At 41.0% G+C, this 24,365-nt stretch overlaps 1 protein-coding gene across 11 annotated transcripts in view; it reads left to right on the forward strand.

Annotated features, from left to right (window-relative positions):
• Positions 1 to 24,365, forward strand: part of AAK1 (AP2 associated kinase 1) — a 157,672-nt gene that overhangs the window by 78,100 nt on the left and 55,207 nt on the right. For all 11 annotated transcript variants that reach the window (XM_074332105.2, XM_074332106.2, XM_019718454.3 and 8 more), the window contains 5 exons: positions 10,265 to 10,373; positions 11,873 to 12,015; positions 21,442 to 21,563; positions 22,882 to 22,963; positions 23,458 to 23,590. In XM_074332105.2, the coding sequence (XP_074188206.2) occupies positions 10,265 to 10,373; positions 11,873 to 12,015; positions 21,442 to 21,563; positions 22,882 to 22,963; positions 23,458 to 23,590 (589 nt within the window). The remainder of the gene's footprint in view (positions 1 to 10,264; positions 10,374 to 11,872; positions 12,016 to 21,441; positions 21,564 to 22,881; positions 22,964 to 23,457; positions 23,591 to 24,365) is intronic.

The raw sequence follows: 24,365 nt of genomic DNA on the forward strand, positions 1-24,365 counted from the left end.
GTATCTCATTGTAGTTTTAATTTGCATTTCCCTGATGATTAGTGCTATTGGGGATCTTTTCATATGCTTGTTGGCCATTTTTTTGGTATAACTTTTAAGTACTATTCGAATTAATATGATTCGCATATATAGTGTATGTGTATAATTTATTGGTGGTGTTATTTTACCAAATCAAATGAAGTATAGAAATCTTACCCACCTTTCCCTCCCTAACCCTCCCCAGTTATAATTATTTTAAATATTTGTTATACATACATTTAGGGCCACATCAGACAGAGCTATAATTTTTGCTTCCACTGTAAAACTTGATTTGGAACTTTCAGTAGGAGAAAGAAAGTCTGTTTTATTTACCCACATTTTTTCTTACTGTGTTCTTCCTTCATGACGTGCCAAGATTTCCTTTTATTATCATTTCCTTTTTGTTTAGAGAACTTTTTTCAGCCATTCTTTTAGGGTAGGTCTGCTGGTGACAAATTCCATCAGTTTCCTTTTATCTGAGAATGTCTTAATTTCCCCTTCATTCCTAAGGGATATTTTTGCTGGGTGTGGGATTCTAGACAACAATTCTTTTCTTTCAAAATGTGCCACTGTTTTCTGGCCTCCGTGATTTCTGATGAGATACCGACCAATTCAAATTGTTTTTCTCCATATAGGTAATGTGTCATTTTTCTCTGACTGCTTTCTGTATTTTTGTTTGTCTTTATTTTCAGAAGTTTGGTTATGATGTATCGTGGTGTGGATTTCTTTAGGTTCATTCTGTTTGGGATTTGCTCAGTTGTTTGAGTTTATAGGTATATGTTTTCTGCAAAATTTGGGAAGATTTTCAGCCACTATATCTTCAAGTACTTTTTCAGTCGCTTCCCTTTTCTGTTTTCCTTCTGGAAACTCTGATCACATGAATGTTAAATCTTTTGTTATAGTTGTGCATTTCCCTGAGGTTCTGTTCTTTGCTTTTTATTTTTTAAGACTTTATTCTTTAGAAGTTTTAGATTTACAAAAAAATTGAGATGATAGTGCAGAGAGTTCCATATACTCCCCCAACTAGCTTCCCATTATTAGCATCTTATGTTAGTGTGGTACATTTGCCAATCAATGAACCAGTATTGATACATTATTATTAACTAATGTGCATAGTTTACATACATTCCCTTTGTTTTTAACTAATATCTTTTTCTATTCAGGATTCCGTCCATAAGACCACATCCTAGTTAATTTTTGTGTCCTTTAGCTCTCCTTGGTTGTAACAGTTTCTCAAACCTTCCTTATTATTGATAACTCTGACAGTTTTGGGGTATACTGGTCAGATATTTTGTAGGGTGGCCTCTGTTGGAATTTGTCTGGATGTTTTTCACAGGATTAGACTGGGTTGTCATTTTGGAGGAAAATAACAGAGCTGAAGTGCCATTTTAATCACATCATGTCATGGGTGTGTAGTGTGATCATGACTTTCCCTGTGGGTGCTGATGTTGATCACCAGGCCCAGGTAGTGTTTATCAGGTTTCACCACCGCAAAGTTGCTCTTTCCCCCGCTTTCTGTACTGTACTCTGAAAGAAAGTCATTATGCGCAGCCCAACTTAAGGAGTAGGGATTTGTGTTTTCCCTCCTTTAGGGTGGAGTTTCAACATGAATTATTTGGAATTCTTCTGCAAAACAGATTTGTCTCTTCTCCCACATTTATTTATTTACTCAGTCATTTATCTATATCAGTATGGACTCATGCATATTTATTTTGTTCGTTTTGTAAAATCTGTTTGGTCTTTTGTTCATATTGGGTAATTGCTATTGTTTTACCTTTCAGTTCACTGATTTTTTTTTTATTATTATGAGTCAGCACTGGGTTCTTCTTTTTTTTTTTTTTAATGTTTATTGGGGTGACAATTGTTAGTAAAGTTACATAGATTTCAGGTGTACAATTCTGTATTACATCCTCTATAAATCCCATTGTGTGTTCACCACCCAGAGTCAGTTCTCCTTCCATCACCATATATTTGATCCCCCTTACCCTCTTCTCCCACCCCTCTCCCCCCCGATTTTTTTTCTTCTGTCTCTTTCTGTTTGGTTCTTTAGGTTTTCTGTTTCTTTGATGAAACGTCCTATTTTTTTTGCTGAGGCTTTCTATTTGTTCCTTTGGTTTAAGCATGTTTGTAATTGCTGATTTACACTTTTTTTTGTTTGTTATAACTGCTTTAAAATCATAGCTTGATAATTCTGTCATCTCTGTTATCTCAATATTGGCATCTATTGTTGTTGTTTTTCCCCCCGTTTAGTTTGAGATCTTCCTGGTTCTTGGTATGATAAACCTGTTTAACTGGCTTCTGTCCTGGCAGGGGCTTGAGGAGGTCCAGGGGGCACTCCCGTGTTATTACTAGGTGGGGGTAGAAGTTCCGGTTTCCCACTGGGCCTCTATTGACACCCTAGGGGGTGCTCTTCCTTACTAGGATTGGGGTGGAAGTTCCGGTTCCCCAGTAGGCTTCCACTGATACTTCCTGGGTGGGAAGGCAGGAGAGCCTTGTTCTTGCTCCTCTTGTGGCCTCCACTGGCACCATGGGGGTGGGAGTTGGCCTACGTACGACTTGGTGGTTGTGAGGTCCTGACTTTCCGCTTTGCCTCCTGACACCATCCCCTTACTGCCTACAGAGATGACGGTCCTGATTCCCTACTCAGCCTTCTCTACCACAACCCAGTGGGTGGGTGGGGATGATCTGTTGTAGCCCCGTGAGGATGGAAATCTTGGCTCCCTCTTGGCCTCTGTTGGCCTGGCTGGGGGAGGGCTGCAGTTGTTTTCTGTGGTTTTTGACTGGAGAAGAAAGGTTAGTATCTATGAGTTTCTTTCTTACTACGTTGCCACACTCGTAGGTTTGGCTAGAGAGAGAACAGACTCTCATTGGGGCTTTCTGTCTGTGCTCATTGGTGCTTTCAGCTTGTTGGCTTCTTTAGTTTCCAGCCTGGGATATAGGAAGCAAAAAGAAAACCCAGGCAACTCACAACCATCTCATTCCTTGGATCACAAAATTCCTAGCCAGTCTGCCTTCCTCTCTCTCACATTTAAGACTCTTCTTATTATGTTTGTTTTATATATAATGTCCAAAGTATTTGGTTGTACCTAGCGGGAGTAGGGGAAGAAACATCTTACTCCATCTTCCTGGAAGCAGAAGTCTTCAGTTTATGTCTTTTAAAAAGCAAACACTTTTACATCACTTAGTGAGGCTGTAGAAGGATGCAGAGATAAGTGCATGTATTCAACTAACTTAAAAAAAAAAATTCCTGACATTTTTAATCAAAGCCCTTTGTGATGATTTTACGTCCCTGAGACTCAGATTTCTGTCCGATAGAGACCATAACCCCAGCCCTACCTCTCTCAGAGATTGTAAGAATTGTGTACATGTACATAATACATGTTGTTTGACTTTGCCTGAAAAAATACTGGAAGGATGGGGGGGGGGGGAGGAAGGGAGGATAGGGAGAAAGGAGGAAAGGACAGAGAGGGGCAGTGTTCTCTACGGGGAACGAGTACTGAGGTAGAAAATAATTGTCTACTATTTTTTACTCTCTGAGTGCTAACATGTTACTTATTTGTAAAGATTAAATTAAATTTTAAGCTGTGTTATAGTTACTTGGACGAATAAGCAGGGATCCAAAGTGCCTTCAGGTTGAATAAGAAGAAGCCACGTCATGTCAACATCACATCTTCCTTTGGAGAGGTTTCTAGACAGGGAGCTGAGGGCAGGGCAGCAGGCGCAGGGTCTGCATTGTGTCCTCTGGGTAAGGACACTCACCAGAGATCTGTGCGCAAGCTGGAGAGTGTAGTTGGATGCTGGGTGTAATTGCTACTGTTTATAATGGTTTCATATTAATCTGGACGTAACCTTCTGAGTAAAAAAGCACTGCAGCTCACCATTAGCTTTATGTTATTTTACATTTAAGGAATAACTTGGTTAAATAAATAGAAGACACACTTATCAATTATGTACCTAATATAAAATTCAAAGATATAACAGCTACATTGGGTGATAGAATCAGGATCCAAGATGATCCTTACAAATTGGAGCAATGGACTGATCCTGATGAGATGAAATAACAAGGTAAGGTTATATACTACTTGGATTTTTATTTTATTTTGACCGGATTTATAAGCACAGTTCTGGGAAGGCAAAGATGAAAAAAACAGCCTGCGTGGGGAAAGATTTAAGTATCTTAGTGGTTAGTCAAGTCGCTATGACTGTGTAGTGTGATGTGGCGGCCAAAAGAATGTATTGTTTAGCTACATTAATAAAATTAATAGAAGGTGATAGTGCAGGTCTACTCTGCATGAGTCAGATCAGGCCTGGTTTCATTCATTTCCTGGGGCCATTCTTATAAAAAGGATGTAGACAAAGCAAAGCGTTTAAACATGGAAGCAGCCAGGATGATGATGGGAGTAAAAATTATGTCAAAGAAAGTGGGTATGTTTAAGAAACTTGAGGATCTAAATAGTCATATTTCAGTTGTTTAGAAAGTGAAAAAATAGTCTAGACTTGTTCTTTTTGCTCTGAAGAGGACAGTCTCGAATCAGGAGGTAGAAGTTTCCAGCTGGATGTAAGGAAGAACTGACCAACAGTGAGGGCTATCTGAAGATGGGCTGATGGCCCAAGGAATTGACATTATTCTAAGAAAACTGCTTGTCAAAAGGCAGGGCTTCAGAAATGGGCTATCTGGTTGCTCTGAAACAGTGTTATTCAAAGGATCTTGTTTCCTTTTTCTTTTCCCCTTGTGTGTTCGTTTTATTTTATGTTTTCCCCAACTTGCATTATTACAAAGAAAAGTTGTAAATTGAGACAAAAATCACCCTTTTAAATGTAATTGATTTGTAGTATATTCACAAAATCACCTATCACCATTTATCTCATTCTAGAACATTTTTTCATCACCCCAAAGGAAACCCTGTACCCTTTAGCAGTCACTCCCCATTTCCCCACCACTCAGTCCCTGACAACCATAATCTACTTTCTGTTGCCTGTTCTGGACGTTTCTTATAAAAGGGCTCACATAATATGTGGCCTTCTGTGTCTGACTTCTTTCCTTGAGCATAACATCTCAAAGTTTATCTATGTTGTAGCATGTATCAGTACTTCATTCACTTTCATGGTTGCATAATATTCCTTTATATGGATATGCCATATTTTTGAATCTTGATGGCTATTTGGGTTGTTTCCACTTTTTGGCTATTACAACTAATGCTTCTATGGACATTTGTTTACCAGTTTTTGTGAACATAATGTTTCATTTCTCTTAGGTATATACATACTAGGTCTAAATTGTTAGGTCATGTGGCAACTCTACATTTTAGAAAATTTCAAACTGTTTTTCAGAAGCTGCACTATTTTATATTCCTACCCAGCAATGTACCAAGTTTCCAATCTTCATGTCCTTGTTGACATTTTTGTATTGTTTCTGTTTTTAATTATAGCCATTCTAGTGGTTTTAATTTGCATTTGATTCTAGCCATCTCATTCTGGTTTTGATTTGCATTTTCCTAATGATTAATGGTGTTGAGCATCCAACATCATGAAGATTTGCACATAATGTTTTCTTGGAGTTTTTAGATCTTTGGTCTTTGAGTTAATTTTTGTGTATGTTATAAGGTAGGGATCCAACTTCATACTTTGGCATGTAGATATCCAGTTGTCCCAGCGCCAGTTTTTGAAGACCATTCTTTTCCACATTAAATTGTCTTAGCACCCTTATCAGAAATCAATTGTCCATATAAATGTAGGGGTGCTACTCAAAGGATCTTGTGCCAGATTGTAAATCAATGAACGATTCTTCTCATAGGTCAAGTCTCACTAGGAGAAGAAAACAGCTCAGTGACTTGACTGGTGTATGTCGTGGAACAAGCTCCTCATCTCCTTGTGGCCTGGTAACAGTGTACTGACCAGCAAATGTTCGTGGACCACATTCTCAGCAGCACTGCCCTGGATCTTTGCTGCCTTCCGTGGCACTGGGCTGACGGGAGCACGCCAGGCCCCCTCCCAGAGCCACGGGATTAGAATCTATTTTTAAACAATCCCCAGGTGGTTCATGTACATATTAAAGTCTCACAGCACTGCTCTAGAATCAGGCTCTAAATGATTCTTAACGATCTATTCAAGTAAGTACAGGATTAATTAATGAGAAAGACCTGGGGAAGGGAGAGTAAAAATGAGGATAAGTAAGAGAATACCTGGAACTTCTTATGTAGCAGAAACCCACACGGACCCCAGATACCTTGGCCATTCAGTAGAACTCCAGGGCCAGCCCACATCTCAGACTGTTTCTTTTCACTACTGCACTGGTCTTGATAGTTTTTGTTTACCTGTGAATAACTCCTTGAAGAGAGTTATAAAGGAAATTTAGAGTAATGGAGAAAAAAAGGGTCAGGAATAGCAAGGCAGAAGACTTTTTTTACAAAGCAACTTTGGGAGGGATAAGCTAATTCCAGGCCTTAGAACTGCATCTTTAAATTAAGAAGAAGCTGAAATTTGGTTAAAAGGGTCTGTGGAACTATAGCGTGATTCTAGAAGTAGGCAGCAATAGTGCTGAGTCATAAAATGAGAAAACATTGAGTATTTGAATGGAGGGTCAAAACAAGTTAATATACCTCTTTGAGAACTTACTATATGTGTGCAAATGAAAGCACAATGAGAGTTGGAAATTTGCAGGTATTATACTGACATTGCAAGGAAGGGTGGCCTGAGAGGATGATGTATATGTAAATTAGTTACATGCAATACTCATTTTTACTATTTTGAGGTGAGTGATACTATTGATATGCCATTTAGAATGCTATCTTCTTTGTTTTCTTGAACATACAGGTTTTTAGAGATATGCTTAGGACTTGAGTCCTCCGCTTCCTTATAAGGCCTTAAGATTCTCACATAGGAATTTTCCTTCCACTGGGATTTTGAAGCTAGGGATAGAACACTGTTTTGTGCTGCAAGCATCATTAACTAGGACCCCAGTAAACTTGAAATTTGTATTAGGTTGGTGCAGAAGTAATTGTGGCTTTTGCAATTACTTTTAATCTTTTAAACCGCAATTACTTTTGCACCAACCTAATAATCTGGGTTGAAGGCCTGATTTTGCTGATTTTCAAATGGTGTGTTTGAAAAAAAGGTTTTCAGTACTTCAAGCAGTTAAATATGAAAGTTAGTAAGCTAACTATAAACCACTTTAAATGTCTATTTAGTAAAGCAGGTCTTCTAATAACATGTTGTCAGCACCTTATTAATCTTGTTTAATGTTAATTTAAAAATAAAGTTTAAAATGATAACACAGTCTCTTTAGGTTTATCACTGTTTAAGTCGTATGATATAAACTGATCTGACCTATAGTTTAACTGAACATTTCCCACTCCCCTAAAACTCAGGGTTCTTTTTTTAAAGCATGGTTGTTTATTTTTATTTTTTAAATTTATTGGGGGTGACATGGGTTAATAAAATTAGATACATATACAATTCTATAATACATCATCTATATATTACTGCATTGTGTTCACCCCTCAACGTTATATATTTGACCTCAAAGTCAAAGCTCAGGTTTGGCTTAGACTCACCATATAGACTTATATCCCAATACTCCAAATACTAGTTGTAGCCAAGGGCATCAAAGCATTATCCTCACGTCCTGCCTTTTCCTGAGTAAACAATGGTAACTGAGGTGTCCCTCATGTGGGTTCCATCCCTTTACGTTCAGTCTATCTATAAGCCTGGAGCTGGTCGTTTAACTAAAACCAGGGAAAGGTGGGACATCTTCTTGCCCATTGCTGCTGAGAACTGATGCCACTGTAGTAAATGCAAGTCAGTCTCAATTTGCAGTAAGATTTTTCTCTCGACCTTTTCTGCATTTCACAGCCATTCAAACAGATCTGCTCCATCTGGTTTATCAGTTATAAACCAGTGATATTTTATTCTAAAATCTGAGAGGTTGCTGCATCATCAAGTCGTTAAAAGTCATAGACTCCCTCCAAAGAGGTGATCTTTTCTGCATGGATATATCTCGGGATTTCTGCAGAAGACAAAATGAACAGGAATCTGGGCTTGAATTCATTGCAGACAATTTGGCAAACTGTCCTAGGATGCCATCTGCAGATGTTAGCTGTCCAGATCGGGTGCTCTAATAGATCTTGGCCTCCTCTTGGCTCCACCAAATGCTTTTTATTTTTCTTCTTGATTCTTTATTATTTCTCTTGGGGTGAGACAAACTCAGGCAACATTGCTGATTCTTTTTCATAGTTAAATGTAGAAGCATTAGTCTTCATTCCTCCTTGCGGGCATTTGGAGGACGTGATCCTCCTCCATTTTGGTTTCAAAGAACTTCTCGCTAATTCTGCCTACTTCCAGGACTGTGTAAGTGGAAACAAATTCTAGAAGAGTTGATAATAAGACTGAAAAGCAGAGAGAATGCTAGTCCTCTAACACATGAGCCCGGAAATCACTTTCCCTTGCAGAAACTTGAACTCCAGAGACTGCTTTTCTGTCTCGTTATCTGTCTTGTCTGTTATATCCAAAGTAGTTGTTCTAAGACTTTTATTTCTCTCATCAAGCTTCTTTCTTATTCCTTTACACTTGATGATTTTGCCCTCTACCAAAAACAGAACAGTAGATCTGAACTCACTCAAATTCCCTTTTTTCCCAATCCTAAACCAATATGCATATCTGTTTTTATTTCCTTCTTGCCAGGAAAGAAATATCTTTCCAAGACCAGCCCCTTTAACAGTGCTTTGAATCCCTACCTCTTCTAGCTATAGAACTTTTTTCATCAATTATCCTCAGCCTCTCTCTCCTGTATCTTAAAACTTTTTCTCCTGACTCCTTCCACTGTCCAGTGCCTAATTCTTTTCCATAGTAAAAATTCTTTCCCTCATTGCTGTTCCTCTCTTAAGCACAAAATGTTCTGAAAGAGTAATGTACAGTCGCTGGCTATACATATTCAACTCCCATTCTTTGCAAGTCCAATTCCATTCTTACCTCCGTTCCATCCTTTCTCTGAAACTGTCCTTACATAGATCTCCAGCGACTTCCCCATTGCCAATTGCACATTTCTACCTTTGGTCTACCTTTCTGAGACAATAGCCATTCTTAATCCTTCGCTCAAAGGAAAGTTCTAATGAGTTTTAGCTTTTTTAAAAATGAGTTTTAACTTTTATGCACAGGGTTCAGTTGTGTTCATTTGATAATGAGATGCTTCCTCTTGTTTTGGTATGTGATTTCGATTAAAAGAGACTTTATTTATTACTGTAAACAGTGAAATCTCTAGTTAGTGCGGTGGTAGTTACTATTCTGTGGTCCAAAATGTTAAATATGTAAGCCGATTCTTACAGAAACTCATTTTTTCCACACCCTCCCTCCTACTTTTTATTAAACAAAAGTAAAATAATTTTTTAGAATTTTAGTTCAAAAAATAAAACCTTATTTTGTATTTGTGCAAAAATCCTAATAACCCAGCTAGCTCACTTTTTGCTCATTAATGACCTTGGATTTTGAACATCATCATTGCAAAGATTAACCTCTATGGATGTTGAAATAAGTATGCCAGGGTATAAGGCAACTTCCAGTGCCTCTCTGGGTCCTGAAACAAAATTAATTCCAAGAGCACCCCTGAGAGATCATATGCAATTCCAACCAGAGAGCTGGAAACATGACCCATCTTATTTATATCCCAGCTGGTTGGCTTGAAAGTCTTAATTACAAGTAAAATGCTTAGGTCTAGATGCCATTGTAGTCCCTTCAAAACTTTGTAAAGCAGTTGTTCTTTTCATATATTTCCTAAAGGTAGAAAAACAGCATGAACTCAGTTTAAGGCCAAATTGAATTCACACGAGTCCCTGCAACCAGGAAAAAAATATTCACTTTTCTGAATTAAACATTCACATATTTAAATAGTTCATACTGGCTCTCTCCTCTTATCCCCTTGACAGTGTGTCTGGAAATGGGGATCTTTGCTTCTGGTTTACATGGAGCACTGTTGCAGCAAGCAGGTCAGCACCCTGTGTCCACTGGGTTCAAGACCTGACTTTAGGAGAGAGCTGCGGTTTAGTAGGGTTGCAGAATTGCTATCGAAGATCTGGCCAGGAATCTCAGAGACCACTGGTAACCTGCTTTTAACCCCGTTCCTTAGCCTTCCCTCCCACCACTGTTAGTGTGGTCTCTGTGTGTGTACATTATCTGTGCTCACAGAACCGACTGGCTCCTTCTGTCTGTATCGGTGTCTGTAACTAATAATGTGTTTCTCAACTCGTCTTCACAGAGGGACCTGTCAGGACACAAGAACATTGTGGGTTACATCGACTCCAGCATCAACAATGTGAGTAGCGGTGACGTATGGGAAGTGCTCATTCTGATGGACTTCTGTCGGGGTGAGTATATGAACCGTTCCCTGAGCTCTCATTTCACTAATGCTTTCTTTGTCAAGGGCATGGTGGTCATCTCAGTTAATTTGCACTGTACCCAAATGTATGTTTTTCTGGTTTTAAAGATTGGAAAACTACCAGGCTAAAAGATACAGAGCCTGCTATCTGTCGCCTCTTGGTTATTCTTTGAACAAACAGTTCAAAGTGGTGGATAATACAAAACTCCATGTTTGTTAGCTTCAGGAAGGTTTGGTGCTTGTATATGAATGAGCATGTATGAGAATGAGAATGAATGTGTTCTTTGTGATGCTTTAAAACAAATGATGAAGGCACAGGATAAAGACCCAACTCCAGACGGACTAAAGAAACAATTCAGCTTCCCCACTCCCTCACTCTTGTGTTCTCTTCTCCACCCACACCACCATCCTTGTGTTACGGAGTAAAAGAGTTATTTTCGTTTAATGGGAGTGACCTTCCTCCCCTTGCTCGAGAGCTGTAATTGCCAGTAAGGTTACATTCACAACATGCTGCTCTTAACAGTGGAGTTAAGTAGTTAAAAGCATGGAGTTTCAAGCAGCACTTATCTTGGGCAATCCAGACTGTGACTTAATTTATTCAGAGTTGACTGCATTTCATACAACCATTGTTTAGAGGTTTGGCTTTTTTAGCCTAAGCAGCTGCCACTTAGAAGCTTGGGTCACTGACTCACTATTTTGTAGTCACCCTAATGTCCACTAATTTTCCTTGCCTTTAAAGATACCTGTTCATAAATTAAATATGTCGCTAATCACAAAAATGTGATGTTACCAGTAATTTCAGCCTTTACTGTAATAACTGTTAACCTGATTTTGTAAAATATAATACTACCAGATTTGAACTTGACAGTTTGTTTCCTGCTGCCTATTTCTTTTTGGACAGTAAAATGTTTAGAGACGAGGCAATGTATCCAGGGATCTGGCGAATTTTGTAAGTGAGGCCATCAGTCTTTGGTCCTAGAGATTAAATGTTGGTGTAGCGTTTCTCCAGACGAGTCAGCAAGTAGTGAACCCAGAGAGACCAGGCTTTTCCTAAAGCAGACACTATAAAGCTGTCTTCTTCCTTCTCCTGGGGTCTGTTGCGCAACTGGATGTTTGCTAACACATATGGCAAGTTGAAGCTGTGGCCTTGTCTCATATACAATGGGGACAGTTTAACCAGGCAGCTAAGAGCGGGACCACTGTCATTTCTACAACTGATCTTGAAGACGTAATGAGAGCAGCTCACATCTGGGCTGCTTTATAAAATACGGCCACTGTGTTTTTGACGCATTAGAGGAAGCACTGGATTGTAAGAAAACGAATCCCAGGCTGGGAATCAAGACACCTGCGTATTATCCCTGGCTCAATGAGTGATCGCTGAGCTCTGTTAGCTTGGTGCAGGATGCTCTGTGGACAGCCATTCACTCTCTTGGGTAAGTGATGAGGCTGAATGTTTACACCCTCTCCTTCGATCTGTACCCCTTTCAGGAGGCCAGGTGGTCAACCTGATGAACCAACGCCTGCAAACAGGTTTTACAGAGAATGAAGTGCTCCAGATATTTTGTGACACCTGTGAAGCTGTTGCCCGCCTGCATCAGTGCAAGACTCCTATTATCCACCGTGACCTGAAGGTAACAGACCATAGTGTCTCACTAAGTGTCTTCTTACAGAGTATTTTCTACCTGCCCCAGGGATCGGCGAAGGCTGTGGGGATGTGAGAGAAGTTTGAGGCATGGTCCCAAATTCTAAGCTTACATTCTACTTGAAGGGAGAAAATACAAAGGGAAAAAAAGAGATAACAGTATAGTACAGGTATCAATTTCATGACGTAAGTGAGTAGCCTTCTGAAATTCTTTATAATCATCAAATGCTTAAACACATTTTTTTTTTTCCTGATATACTCCCAAATTCACTTTTCCGGGGTCATGAAAGTAATGTGCTAATTTAGATAGTTTGTAAACATTGATGCTTGGTCTTTAAAGTCGATTTCATACTTTTCAAAAACCATTAATTGATTATTTGTAATATTTATTCAACTAATTACCATCCCTTTGCACTGGGGCTTTCATATCATAGTCACTTGACAATGTTTGTTGTATGGAATTGGCACCCAGTTAGGATTCGCTAGCATTTATGGGGCATTGACTGTGTGCCATGTACTCTACTGGACACTTTGATGTACCTGTCCTCTTTGGAGGGCGACGTTCTTTACATTTTATCATTGAGGATACTCAGGAGCAGAGACGTTACATGACTTGCCTGAGGTCATATAACTAGGAAGAAGCAATCCCAGAATTCTGATTCTAAATTACAATTTCTTTCCGTTACACCTGTGTTGTGCGAAATGTGCTTCATGGCTAATATCTTGCATCAGCAACCTCCTGGCACGTTTGTTAAATGCAGGCTGCTGGGTTCCGCACTGAATCTGTGGGGCTATAATTTTGGTGGTGGTGCCAGGGAGGCCCAGGAATTTATGTCTTACTAAGCATCCCGAGTGGGTTTTGTATATTCTAAAGTTTGAGCATCACAGCAGCACACTGGCATTTCTGTTTTGAGGTTTTGGTGTTTTGTTTTGTTGGCTTTTTAAAAAAAAAATTGAGATATAAATCACATACCATAAAATTCACCCTTTAAAAGTGTATAATTTGGTGGATCTTAGTATATTTACAAGGCTATGCAACCATCATCACTATCTAATTCCCAAACACTTCATCATCCCCCAAAGAAACCCTGTATCCATTAACAATCACTCCTCATTCCCCCTCTCCCAACCACTAATCTAATTTCTATTGCCTGCTCTGGACATTGCATGTAAAGTGGGCTCATATAGTGTACGACCTCTTGTATCTGATTTCTTTCACCTTGAATAATGTTTCCAAGGTTCATCTATGTTGTAACATGTATCAGTACTTCATTCCTTTTCGTGGCAGAATATTCCGTGGTGTGGGTAGACCACATTTTGTTTATCCATTCATCAGTTGATGGACATTTGAGTTGTTTCTACTTTGGCTATTACAAATAAGGCTACTGTGGACACCCATATACTAGTTTTTATGTAGGCACACGTTTTCAGTTCTCTTGGGTGTATATCTAGGCATGGAATTACTGTGTCATATGGTAACTATGTTTAACTTTTTAAGGAATTGTCAAACTGTCTTCCAAATTGGCTGCACCATTTTACATCCCACCAGCAGTATAGAAGGGTTCCAGTTTCTCCACATCCTTACCAATATTTGTTAATGTCTTTTTTTATTTTAGCCATCTTTAGTGGGTGTGAAGTGGAACATATATACTGGCATTTCTGTGCTGAAGCAGTTAGCTTTCAGGAAGATAGGTACATACCTCCAAAAGCCTTAGACATTCTTTTCCAGTGTATCTCTGCCCATAGTCAGCCCTTTTTCTGAGTAGAAAAAGGAGAATACATCTCAGTAGATATGAGCCTAGCGTAGTATACGAGGTCGGACAATTAAGTTCGCGAACTCATCCTAGAAAAAGTGCTACATACCTCATTGCTGAATATCACTACCATCACCTTCTAAGTACTTCCGATAGAAAGCTGTGCACTGAGGCCAGCTCCTAGTCCACCCTTCAAAGCAATTTTGGAACTCATTTTCTGGAATGGCCATCAGAGCTGTCGTCATATTACCCTTGATGTCATGCATGTCATCAAAATGTCTTCCTTTCAATATTTTCTTTATCTTCGAGTAAAGAAAGAAGTCATTGAGGGCCAGATCAGGTATGTAGGGAAGGAATAAACAATTATTTATTGGCTAAAAACGCCCCCACAGACAGTGCTGTGTGAGGTGGTGCGTTGTCGTCATGCAAGAGCCATGAATTGTTGGCAAAAAGTTCAGGTCATCTAACTTTTTCATGCAGCCTTTTTAGCACTTTCAAATAGTAAACTTGGTTAACTGTCCAGTTGGTACAAATTCGTAATGGATAATCCCTCTGATATCAAAAAAGATTAAAAACATCGTTGCAACAAGTTCTCGAACTTAATTGTCCAACTTCATAAGTACATAATTCTTTGGTCTTACTTTCAAGGTGTTTCAAGTATTGGTGAGAGGATGTAAATGAACTGTTTAGACTTGAAACAGAAATAGGTAAAATACTGAACTTTATACAACAAAATGATGAAAGGTGAAAACCAAGTGGCTTCATGTATAATCAGCCTCTGAGCCTCAGTTTCCTCGTCTGTGAACTAGAGACACAGTGCCAGCTTTGTTAGGGTTCAGATAGGGTTAAATGAGAGCGTGCATGTCCTGTCAGGCACATCCCGGCACAGTAAGTCCTGAGAGGGTCTGCAGGTGAGAGCCAGGGGAGAGGCAGAGGCCCTCAAGTATCCTTTACGGAGTGCTAGTCCCATGTTCTTCAAGAAAGTCTTCCTTTATTTTACCTTTTTTCAATATCTGTTGGATTAAATGAGGTCAAAATGATAATCATTTCACACCCGTAAGTAGTGCCTACCCAGTTTCCATATTCCCGGCATGTTATTGCCCCGTGGTGTTCACAGTGCTCCTGAGAGGGGGTGGCTAAGCGTCACCCAGTGATGGGAACCTGAGGTACAGAGCCCAGTGTCTTACCTGGGGACACGGAGTCGGTCTGCACTTGGGCTCAGGCCGCAGGAGCCCCACCTCTCCGTTCACTGCACTGAACAGCCTATGAGATGTCTCAGTAGAGGGATGTGGAGCAAACTGGAGTCTGAGGGTGCGGCCGCGGCATGAGCAAAAGGCTGCCACGTTCCGATCTCCATCCTGCCCCCGGGCCCTGTCCCCTGCCTCTGCTCCATGGTCCCAGGACGCAGAGCGACGCTGAGCACAGTGTCGGGCTCTGTAGTTGTGTTTTAATCGATACTGAAGGCCATTAGTTATGCTGCGGGGCACTAGTAGTGGTGCCCTTTCCCCTCTACCTTGGAAGTAGTGACCGTAAACGGGTCCCTGGGAAGAGGCCTCGATTGTGATTGTTCCAGAGGACTCCTGTCACTGTTGATTTTAGTTGTTAACTCCTGGTTGTTTTGATGAAGCCTTCCATAACTCCCCAGATCTCACACTCTGTGCCGTCTAGATGCTTTCCTTAGCATGTTAGATTCTGTCGATTCCTACTAGTATGTGCACGGTGGGCAGTCACATTTACCTGCCGCACTGCCAGCTGCCTGAGGCAGGAGCGAAAAGTCCCCACATACCTCCTGTTTGCCCTGCCGTGTTGCTGTATCACATAGTCTGGGCCACTCTGAGCTGTGTCACTGCTGGAACCAGCCACCACAGTCCTCGTGGTAACCAGAGCCAAGATGTTCTTGATGCTCCTGTCACTGGTCTCCTGGTTGCTTCTCTACGAGCAGGATTTCCTTTGGGTGAGGAGGCACCACTGGGAATAAAAGCCGGTGGGGCATGGGAAATCACAGGCCAGACCAGCTGTGCACTCCCTTGTTGAGCTGGTGCCACCCTCTGTGGGGTCTGCTTGTTCACGTGCAACACTGAGAAAAACCCCTCTTGCCCTGCCCACTGTATGTATGGTCTTTCTTTCAAATTACATACAGGAAACATGTATGTAAGCGGTCCTGGTCCTTAAGCAGCTCATGTTCTAAAAATAACCATAACGGAAGTGCTGTTCTTTCAGGAAGGGCCTTCCTCAAATACATTATTTTAACATTTTGATTATTTCTCCCATTTTAAAATGTTTTTTTCTCTGAGGGAAGATAAGAAATTATTTTTATTACAGATCATGGTGTCACAGACTGGGAAGGTCATCTTAGCTAGCCCTCTCCTTTGACCAATGAGGTGACCTCTGTCCAGAAAGGCTGTGACCTGCACAGCTCATGCAGTGATCAACCCACAACAAAGGCTAAGGTTTTTCGCTTCCATTTGGTTTTGGTTTGTTTGATTTTGCTGTATTGTACCATCCTGTTTGTCACGGCACTTAATAAAGGGGATAAAGGGTTAAGACTTAATAATTGAAAAAGTCAGGATGTCTCTTTTGTCAGAAAGAGATTTTCGATCTCATGAAGTATACAATAGGATGGAGATTATTTTTAGAATCACGGGTTTGAAAACCTGCATTCATCTAATCCTCCAGAATTTCCAGTGGGAATAAATTCTGTGACACAAATGCCTGAATGCCATATCTGTTTGAAATAATGTGAAGATGTAGAGGTCAGTGGGAGGTGGCTTTCCAGACCTTTTAGCTAAAGCTCTAAGCAGAATTTGGGAATGACAACTTGAATAATACGCTTAAGACAATAGGTTGGGAAGTAAGGTCAGCCGTAATTAAACTCTCGAAGAGCAGAACGATCTGAGGATTGTAAGCACTGGTAACCGATGCTGGGCTTACATCCTAAAAGGGACGTTGCCAAAAACAAAATCACTGTGCACATTATCTGAAGGTTGCAGAAGATGGTGTCAGATTATATCCTGTTGGTTCTCTGTCTTCCTAATCTCGTTTAATTCCCATCGGTCCTATTCTAGACCTGGCCCTAATCACCTCACACCTGGACGATTGCACCTGTCCTCATTGTCTTCTTTCTTTTTCTCCCTCATCTGTCACCATGCTAACCTCCCTAAAACACCTCTTTTCATCTGCTGCTGACTGTTAAAAATGTTGAGTGGTTCCCTAGTAGCCTTCTTCAGTTTACCCTCTGTCTGCTTCTCTGGTCCTCTCTCCTTCTGCTCCCATCTGTTTCTCCATTCTGAACTGTCCATGTTCCTTAACTGCATAACGCACATCAGTGCAGTGGGTGAGGGTGTAGTCCCAGCAGTCAGGCAGCCTGAGCCCAAATCCTGCTCTGCCAGTCCTGTGACCTAAGGCACGTTCAGCACCTGGACTCTGTTTTCCCATCTGTTAAGTGGGGACAATGAGGCTTTGTCAGAATTGCATGAAATACTGTAAGTAAAAGTGCCTGAGGTAGTATCTAGTAGGTAGTAAGTGCTATTATTTGCTGATACCATTGCTGTATCACTCCTGCCTCTGTGCCTTTGTTCCTATTACTAGTTTCGCTTATCTAAGGTCTTCACTTCTCCAAGGCCCAGCCTTATCTCCCCATTCATAAGAGCACTAGCCCACATTATGCCCAGTGCCACGTTTTCCCCTTTCTTTGCGGTACCAGTGCCCAGCCCAGTGCAGTTCCAGCCCTAGTGGCCTGCCTCTGCCTCAGACACCACGAGCACGCTCCCATCTCAGCACCTTCATGCTGCCTGTTCTCTGCTGGGAACGGTCCTTTCCCGCCTGCTGTTTACGGTAGCATCCCTCTTAAACTTACAGATATGTAACCTGCTGGAATGTTTTCATAACATCGATCGCTGCTGGGCAATTGTGCTTACTTTCTTATAGTCCTCAACTGGACATTAAGCTCCACGAGAGTATAAATTTTGATTTGTTCTCAGCCTTATCCCCAGAACCTAGAAAAGTACTTGATATGTAGTAGGAGTTCAAATGTGTTTCATTAATAAATGAATGGTAGTAACAAATTATGTTTACATAGAGATACTGACAGTTTACTTTCATGTACATTCTCTTACTTGCTTCATAAATATTATCAGCTTTACTTTGCTGACGAGAAACAAGCCCAAAGAGCTTCAGAGATTTGTCCAAGGTCAGAACATCTATAATAGGCTCTTAGGTCTTCTGAACTCCCAGTCCAATGTGGTTGCCACACACCGTGCTCTCTGTCAAGTGTTTGGTTGATGATGGTGGCGCTGATGACTGAGGGCAGCGGCCAGCTTGATCTTGAAGGTTTTCACAGGTGTAACAAGTCACAGGGACAGGCTGAGAGGGTGCGAAGCATGCAGCAAGTGCTAAGGCAGCTGCTGCCAAGAGATTGTACTTTTGTAATTTCTTTTGATCCTCCCAACAAACTTGCAAAGAAGCCAAAGCAGGCGTTACTGTTTTTACCTGCATTGATATTTCTTTGCCATTGATAAGCTTTGCCTGCAGTGATAGTTCTGGCTCTCTTGTCTACTTTTGTACACACCCTTAATGTTTAACTGATTTTCCTTTAAGTATAGTTTTATACAATGTTGTCTTTGTGGGAGGGAGGGAGGCAAGCTGAAGTGGGGACCAGGTTGGATATAGTGTGACTCCTGACGGCTGCCACTCTGAAACGAACCAGAAAGACCAACCTAGTTTTTAAGGTAGGGGGAAAAAACCCCAGTGTACCTTACCTTTATCCTGTCCTTTGTCTACTTAGTTCTCCTCCCTTCCCCAGTGATTTTGTTCTCCAGAGCTACCTTGTTTGTATCTTGATGTGAATTAACTTTTCTGTTTTCTAAGTTGTACGTTCCAGCATTAGAAGTATAGAAACTGATTTAGGAAGGAACTGCACACGTATAATAGGAGAAGTGAGGTTTCACATGAGTCCTGTAAGATACATGAGTCCAGGAAGGAGGATTGTTGCTGAATGATGCTGTGTAAGGGATGTAGGGGTCCCTATGTGTGTAACATACTGGTCTGGGTAAGATGTAATTATAGACCATCAATTGGCAAACTTCTCTGCATAGGGCCAGATAGTAAAATTTTAGGCTTGTTGGCCAGACAGTCTCTGTCTCAACTGCTCATCCTGCTGTGGGAGCTGGAAAGCAGCCGGAGACTAGAGGATAGGAAATGGCTTGGTTTGGCCTAAAGGGCTTACTTTTGTCAACCCCTCCTAGTGACAGTAAATACTGTAGAATTGGTAGGGTGGCCATGGAAGGTTTTACTGAGGAGTTAGGACTTGAGCAAGGATTTGAAGAATGGCCAGGATTTGACTAGCGGAGAGTGAGCAATTGAACACAAGGAGAAACTAGGCAATATAGGGAATGCTTAGGGCCAATATTTAGACATTGGTTCTTCATTGACTAGATTCCTATTATAGGGGCACTTCTGAACCTAAAGAACTAAGGTAGCCCCATCCGTAAGCTGGTATCCAGTCCTCTGCATGAGTCTAGTCATCTCCCCTACCAGGTTCGAGGGTGGGGCTGGGGGCCTTGGGTAATGGCTCTGCTTCTAACCTGCTTTCGGCCTGTCCCTTGTAGCGTTAGATTGCTGAAGTTCCCTTCCTGGCTTAATCACTGTGAGCCTCACTTCCCCATCTGTAACATGGGGATATTATTATACTGTTATTATGAGGATTAAGACAATCATGCAAAGTGCTGAGTACTCATAATAGTAAAAGCTCAGTAATGGTAGCTGTTGTTTTTGTAACCTCTAAATTAGACTGGAAATACTAAGCTGTTTTATTGGAATTATTTTACGTTCTCAAAGTGAGTATATGTTCAGGATGGCTTGACTTTTTCATTTTGTGTGCCTGGATTAAACTGATGAGCTTTATAAAAAAGCTGTAGATGGTAGACATCTTTGCCTGCCTCAGCTTTGTCTGTGGGGGACCAGTCTCCCCTGAGAATTCTTAATCACGCAAGTTGATGGACATAGTTCACACTGCCTGTGTGGCTAAAAAACTCAAGGTCAGAATTCTAGATTAAAGTGATTATAGGTTCTTAGTGCCCCAGGTGCAGAAGCTTATCCTCTCTGCAAGAACAATAGACTTAAACTCAGGCCTCAAAAGCTTTCCTCAGATGAATTCCAAGAACAAGAGTTAACAACAATGACAAAACCCTCTTACAACACTGCCATGAGTGAGACTCAATAGGAATAAGAAACAGTCAACTATATAGAATCAGTTTGCAGCAAAAACTTTAGGTATTGGATTTGCGTATACAGACCATAAAATTAACATTATATAGTATATAATTTTATAAAAATTAAAATGTATAAATGAGATTGTTACCATTGGCCAGATATTTTTAAAAGAACTGGTAGTAATAATAAGGCCTGGTATTTGGCTCCTGTCCTGTTTCTGACAGTCTCTTTCTCTCTCTCTTTCTCTCTCTCTCTCTTTCTCTCTCTCTCTCTCTTCCCCCTCACACACACACACACACACACACACGTGCACACACACATGTTTGTTGTATGTGTTTCTGGTTTTTAGTTAATTCTAACCAACCAACACTTTCTGTACCAAACACCGTGTGAGGCACTGGTAGAGAAGACTGGATACCTGTGCTTGTCCTTGAGGTACTTCCGGTCTCCTCTTAACTTTGTTTTCCAAAGGTGATCAGTCTTTGGAAGTCTGAAGACAAAAAACAAGGAGACTACAGACTTACTGGTCTAACATGATGTTTGGCTGCCATTTTACTGCCCCCACACAGCCAAGTCTGTCCTCCTGCGTCCTAGTCAGCCCAATTCACCTATAACAAAAATTAATCAATATGTCTTGAGTACAGTAGTGCTTGCTGTCTTGGATTTGTTATTTCATTGGCAGAGTCCTTTGATACCGGGGATTTTTCTAGGTTCTGGTCTTTGTAAGCTCCCTTCTCCCCAGAGCTCCTAACTCACTGCCTAAAGAATTCATCTGTCCTGTAAAAAGGCAAGGCTAATACTTTAACAGGAAAACGGCTCATTGCCCACAGGCCTTTACATGCTTTGCGAAGTAACTAAAACGCAATATTTCTTAATTGTGAAAATCCTAACCTCTTGTAGTAAAGAAATTGATGCGTGTATTTATAAGACCCGAGTGAGATCACTGACATCAGGAAGAGCGAAGCATTAAAGGAGCACAGAGAAGGAGCTCCATTTGTTTGAGTCGGGGCCTGAGGAACATTTCAAAGAAAAGGTTGCTTTTAAACTGGATTTGAAAGAGCAATGGGATTTTGATATTTGGGGAAGGAGGTGGGAATCGTAGAGAGAATTCTATACTGAAAGAAGGGCATGTGGAAAGATTCAGAGGCTTGAAAGTATAAGGACTGTTTCTGCAGAGGTGGGAAATGTGGCTGGAAATCTAAAAATATGGGACTCTTGCTTTCCCATTGTGGAATTGCCTCTTTTTGCTGCCTCCACTCTCATTTTCCCCTGTTATTGTGCTCTTTTGTTCTACTTGGGGTGACCCCTGTTGAGATACTTGGAGGAGAATAACTTTCCTGGGCACATGAATGGGATTGTCAGAAATGTTTTGTTTATGTGAATGAGAACCAAAACTTCACACCCATTATTAAATGATATCTTGGAATGGATGGTTGGGGAATGTTTTCCAGGTTGAAAATATCCTCTTGCATGACCGAGGCCACTACGTCCTGTGTGACTTTGGAAGCGCCACCAACAAATTCCAGAATCCCCAAAATGAGGGAGTCAATGCAGTAGAAGACGAGATTAAGAAGTAAGCCTTTCCTCCTTTCTTGGAGTTTTGTCTATTATTTTATATCAGCAACTTTCCTTTCAGCTTATGAAGGAGACGGCCAGGGTTGAGAAGACAGTGGTGCTAGTTCATGGCTCTTCTTCTCAGAGCGTCATGCTAGCCGTTGGGTTGTTTGATTTTAAGTGAGGCTGTGGAGCGCATTTACAACCTCTGATCAGCAGAGGAAAACGAAGGCCCCTTACGGCACTTGAGCCGTGTGCCCGCGGTCATTGTCTATATGTATTTTGGTTTACGTCACAGAGCCCTTAAAAAACTGAATGGTGCACACACCACAGAAATACTGTGATGCGTTTAAGAGGGATCGCAACAGCCATGACATTGTTAATAAGTTGGGCGTGCTTTCTACTGACCCCTGAATTGCTGGCTATTCCTTCCTTCTCGTAAGGAGCTCACCTGCAAGATAGTGGCATTAGTGGTGAGTAGGGCTACTGAAATCTCCGCAGATACTGAATCACTGACTTCCCTGAGGAAAAGCTTCTTTAGATATGTGACTCCAATGAGAACCTGACCCGTTTTCCCCAGTTGTGCGGAGTGTTGGACTTGCACAGGCAGCAGCACTCACTCTTACTACTAGTAAATCACCAGTGTCACGTGCCCACTCATACCTTGATCCTCAATCCTTTCTGCATCACCCCTGGCAACCACGCCTGGGGCATGAAAACTTCTGATCCAAGGCCCTAGTGGACCTAAACCACAGTACCTCTGGGCTCTAGAGACTGCAGCACAAGTCACGTGCTTGGTGTCACCAAGACATACTCACTTTGAAGATGAGCTCAGACTCCTCTCTTCTTGAGCCAGAGATAAGAGGAAAACTTGTTTCAGCCCTGTTCCGGCAGCAAAGAGCCATCCACCTCCCACCCAGCCAGGGCCCACTTTCTGCTGTTCTCCAGTGTCCTCACCAGTATAACATCTAGGTGTCAAGCCACATTAAAGGGGATTACCATTTTTAAAAACATATCAGCAAATATAGTATCATAAAACAAGGATTTTCAGGAGAAGATTTTGTTATTTGAGGACCCAAGAAAAGTTGTTTTTAGAGTTTATTTAATGCCTTTCTGTCTGGGTCCCCTCATGCTCTTAGGTTAGGACTGCTGCTAGAGGGCCACCGGTGCATACCAAGGACAGCTGTTCCTTTTATCTGCACTAACATTTCATGCTCTGTCCTACAGATTGCTCCCAGGGAACTCTGTTTATGTATATATAAATTGTATGTCTGCTACCCCTGGTTTTTAATTATGTCATTGACATATTTAACAAAAAATGAATCTCTTGATTGTAGATACACAACGCTGTCCTATCGAGCACCAGAAATGGTCAACCTGTACAGTGGCAAAATCATCACTACGAAGGCAGACATTTGGGTAGGTGTCAAGTAACCTATCCACATCTCAGATCTCAGCAGTCTTGACTGTAAACTCCCAAGTTCAATCCAGACAGTGCCACAGCAGGAGTGGCCACTATACCATATCGTTGTCTACTTATCCCTCAGGGTTATTCTTGAGATGATCTGCTACTGTTTGAAGCAGGGCAAAGAAAAGTACTTTAGAGCTCTACGAACATTATTCAGGTGACCTGCCCATGTTCAGGTGGTTGTCACATATGTGTTAACTAGTTCTTAAGAGCAAAACAGTTGAAATACTTGTTCTTTATTGGAGCACAATTTGGTAATGATGTAACTAGTGTAACTCAGCAGTTTAATAGTGGCATTGGGTTCCAAATTCAAGTTACTAATAGGTTAATAGTACATAGTTTTTATATCTGCTAGTAAATTTGGACTGTGCCACTCTCTCAGTAGACCAATTTGTAGTTATGGTCAATAAACCACCAGTAATAACCTGCTGTCTTTATTTTTTAGGCTCTTGGATGTTTACTGTATAAATTATGCTACTTCACTTTGCCATTTGGGGAGAGTCAGGTGGCAATATGTGATGGAAACTTTACAATTCCTGATAACTCTCGATATTCTCAAGACATGCACTGCTTAATTAGTAAGTATTTCAAGTTTGTAGTTTCATATTTTTATCTCTAACTCATATTCAGTCTCTAGGAATGAATTGGAGGATAAAGGTATTAGATCCTAGGAGTGGTGGGTTAGATGCAAAGACAAAGAAATCAGATGGTAATGGTGGGTCACTCAAAGATGTCTAGTGACGGTAGAGTGGTGGGGTTTTTTTGCTAGAAATCCAGACTCTGTTTTATACCTGAGTCAGCCACTCAGGCAGAAACCCTGACTGTGCTTTGAGCAGTACAGTCCTGCTCTGTTCTCTTGCAGTCTGTATGAAAGCTCTGGTACCAAAGGAGTCCAGCTGACTCATATCAAGTGATAAGAAATTCATTTTTGCAAAACTAGAAGCAATTCAAATTAAAATGATTGCAATGCATTGGCTGAATACATAATTAAGACTGTAGAACTCTATAGAACTAGGTTTTTCCTCTCATTTAGGTTAATCACTGGATTTTAAAATTCTCCACTCTTTTGCGTTGTCATAGCAAGCATATGTGCTAATGTTCCTTAACCAGATGGCAGGATAAGCAATCTTTGCATAAGCCCCTGAGTAAAATGCTGAAGAAACAGAGATTTTTTATTTTTTTAATCACCTTTTTACATCGGTCAAGACATGTAGCATCTAAATTTTAACCATATGGATTATAAATTCTGAGCCACCCAGTTTGGTGTCCTGGGTGGGGATGCACTGGAGAAAATAGAAGCCAGTGTGGGGCGGAGCATCTGACATTTTTGAGGGCCTACCTGTACCTCATTTA

This window comes from Rhinolophus sinicus, chromosome 2 (assembly GCF_057876585.1).
Source record: "Rhinolophus sinicus isolate RSI-liver-muscle chromosome 2, RSI-T2T, whole genome shotgun sequence".
Taxonomy (NCBI): domain Eukaryota; kingdom Metazoa; phylum Chordata; class Mammalia; order Chiroptera; family Rhinolophidae; genus Rhinolophus; species Rhinolophus sinicus.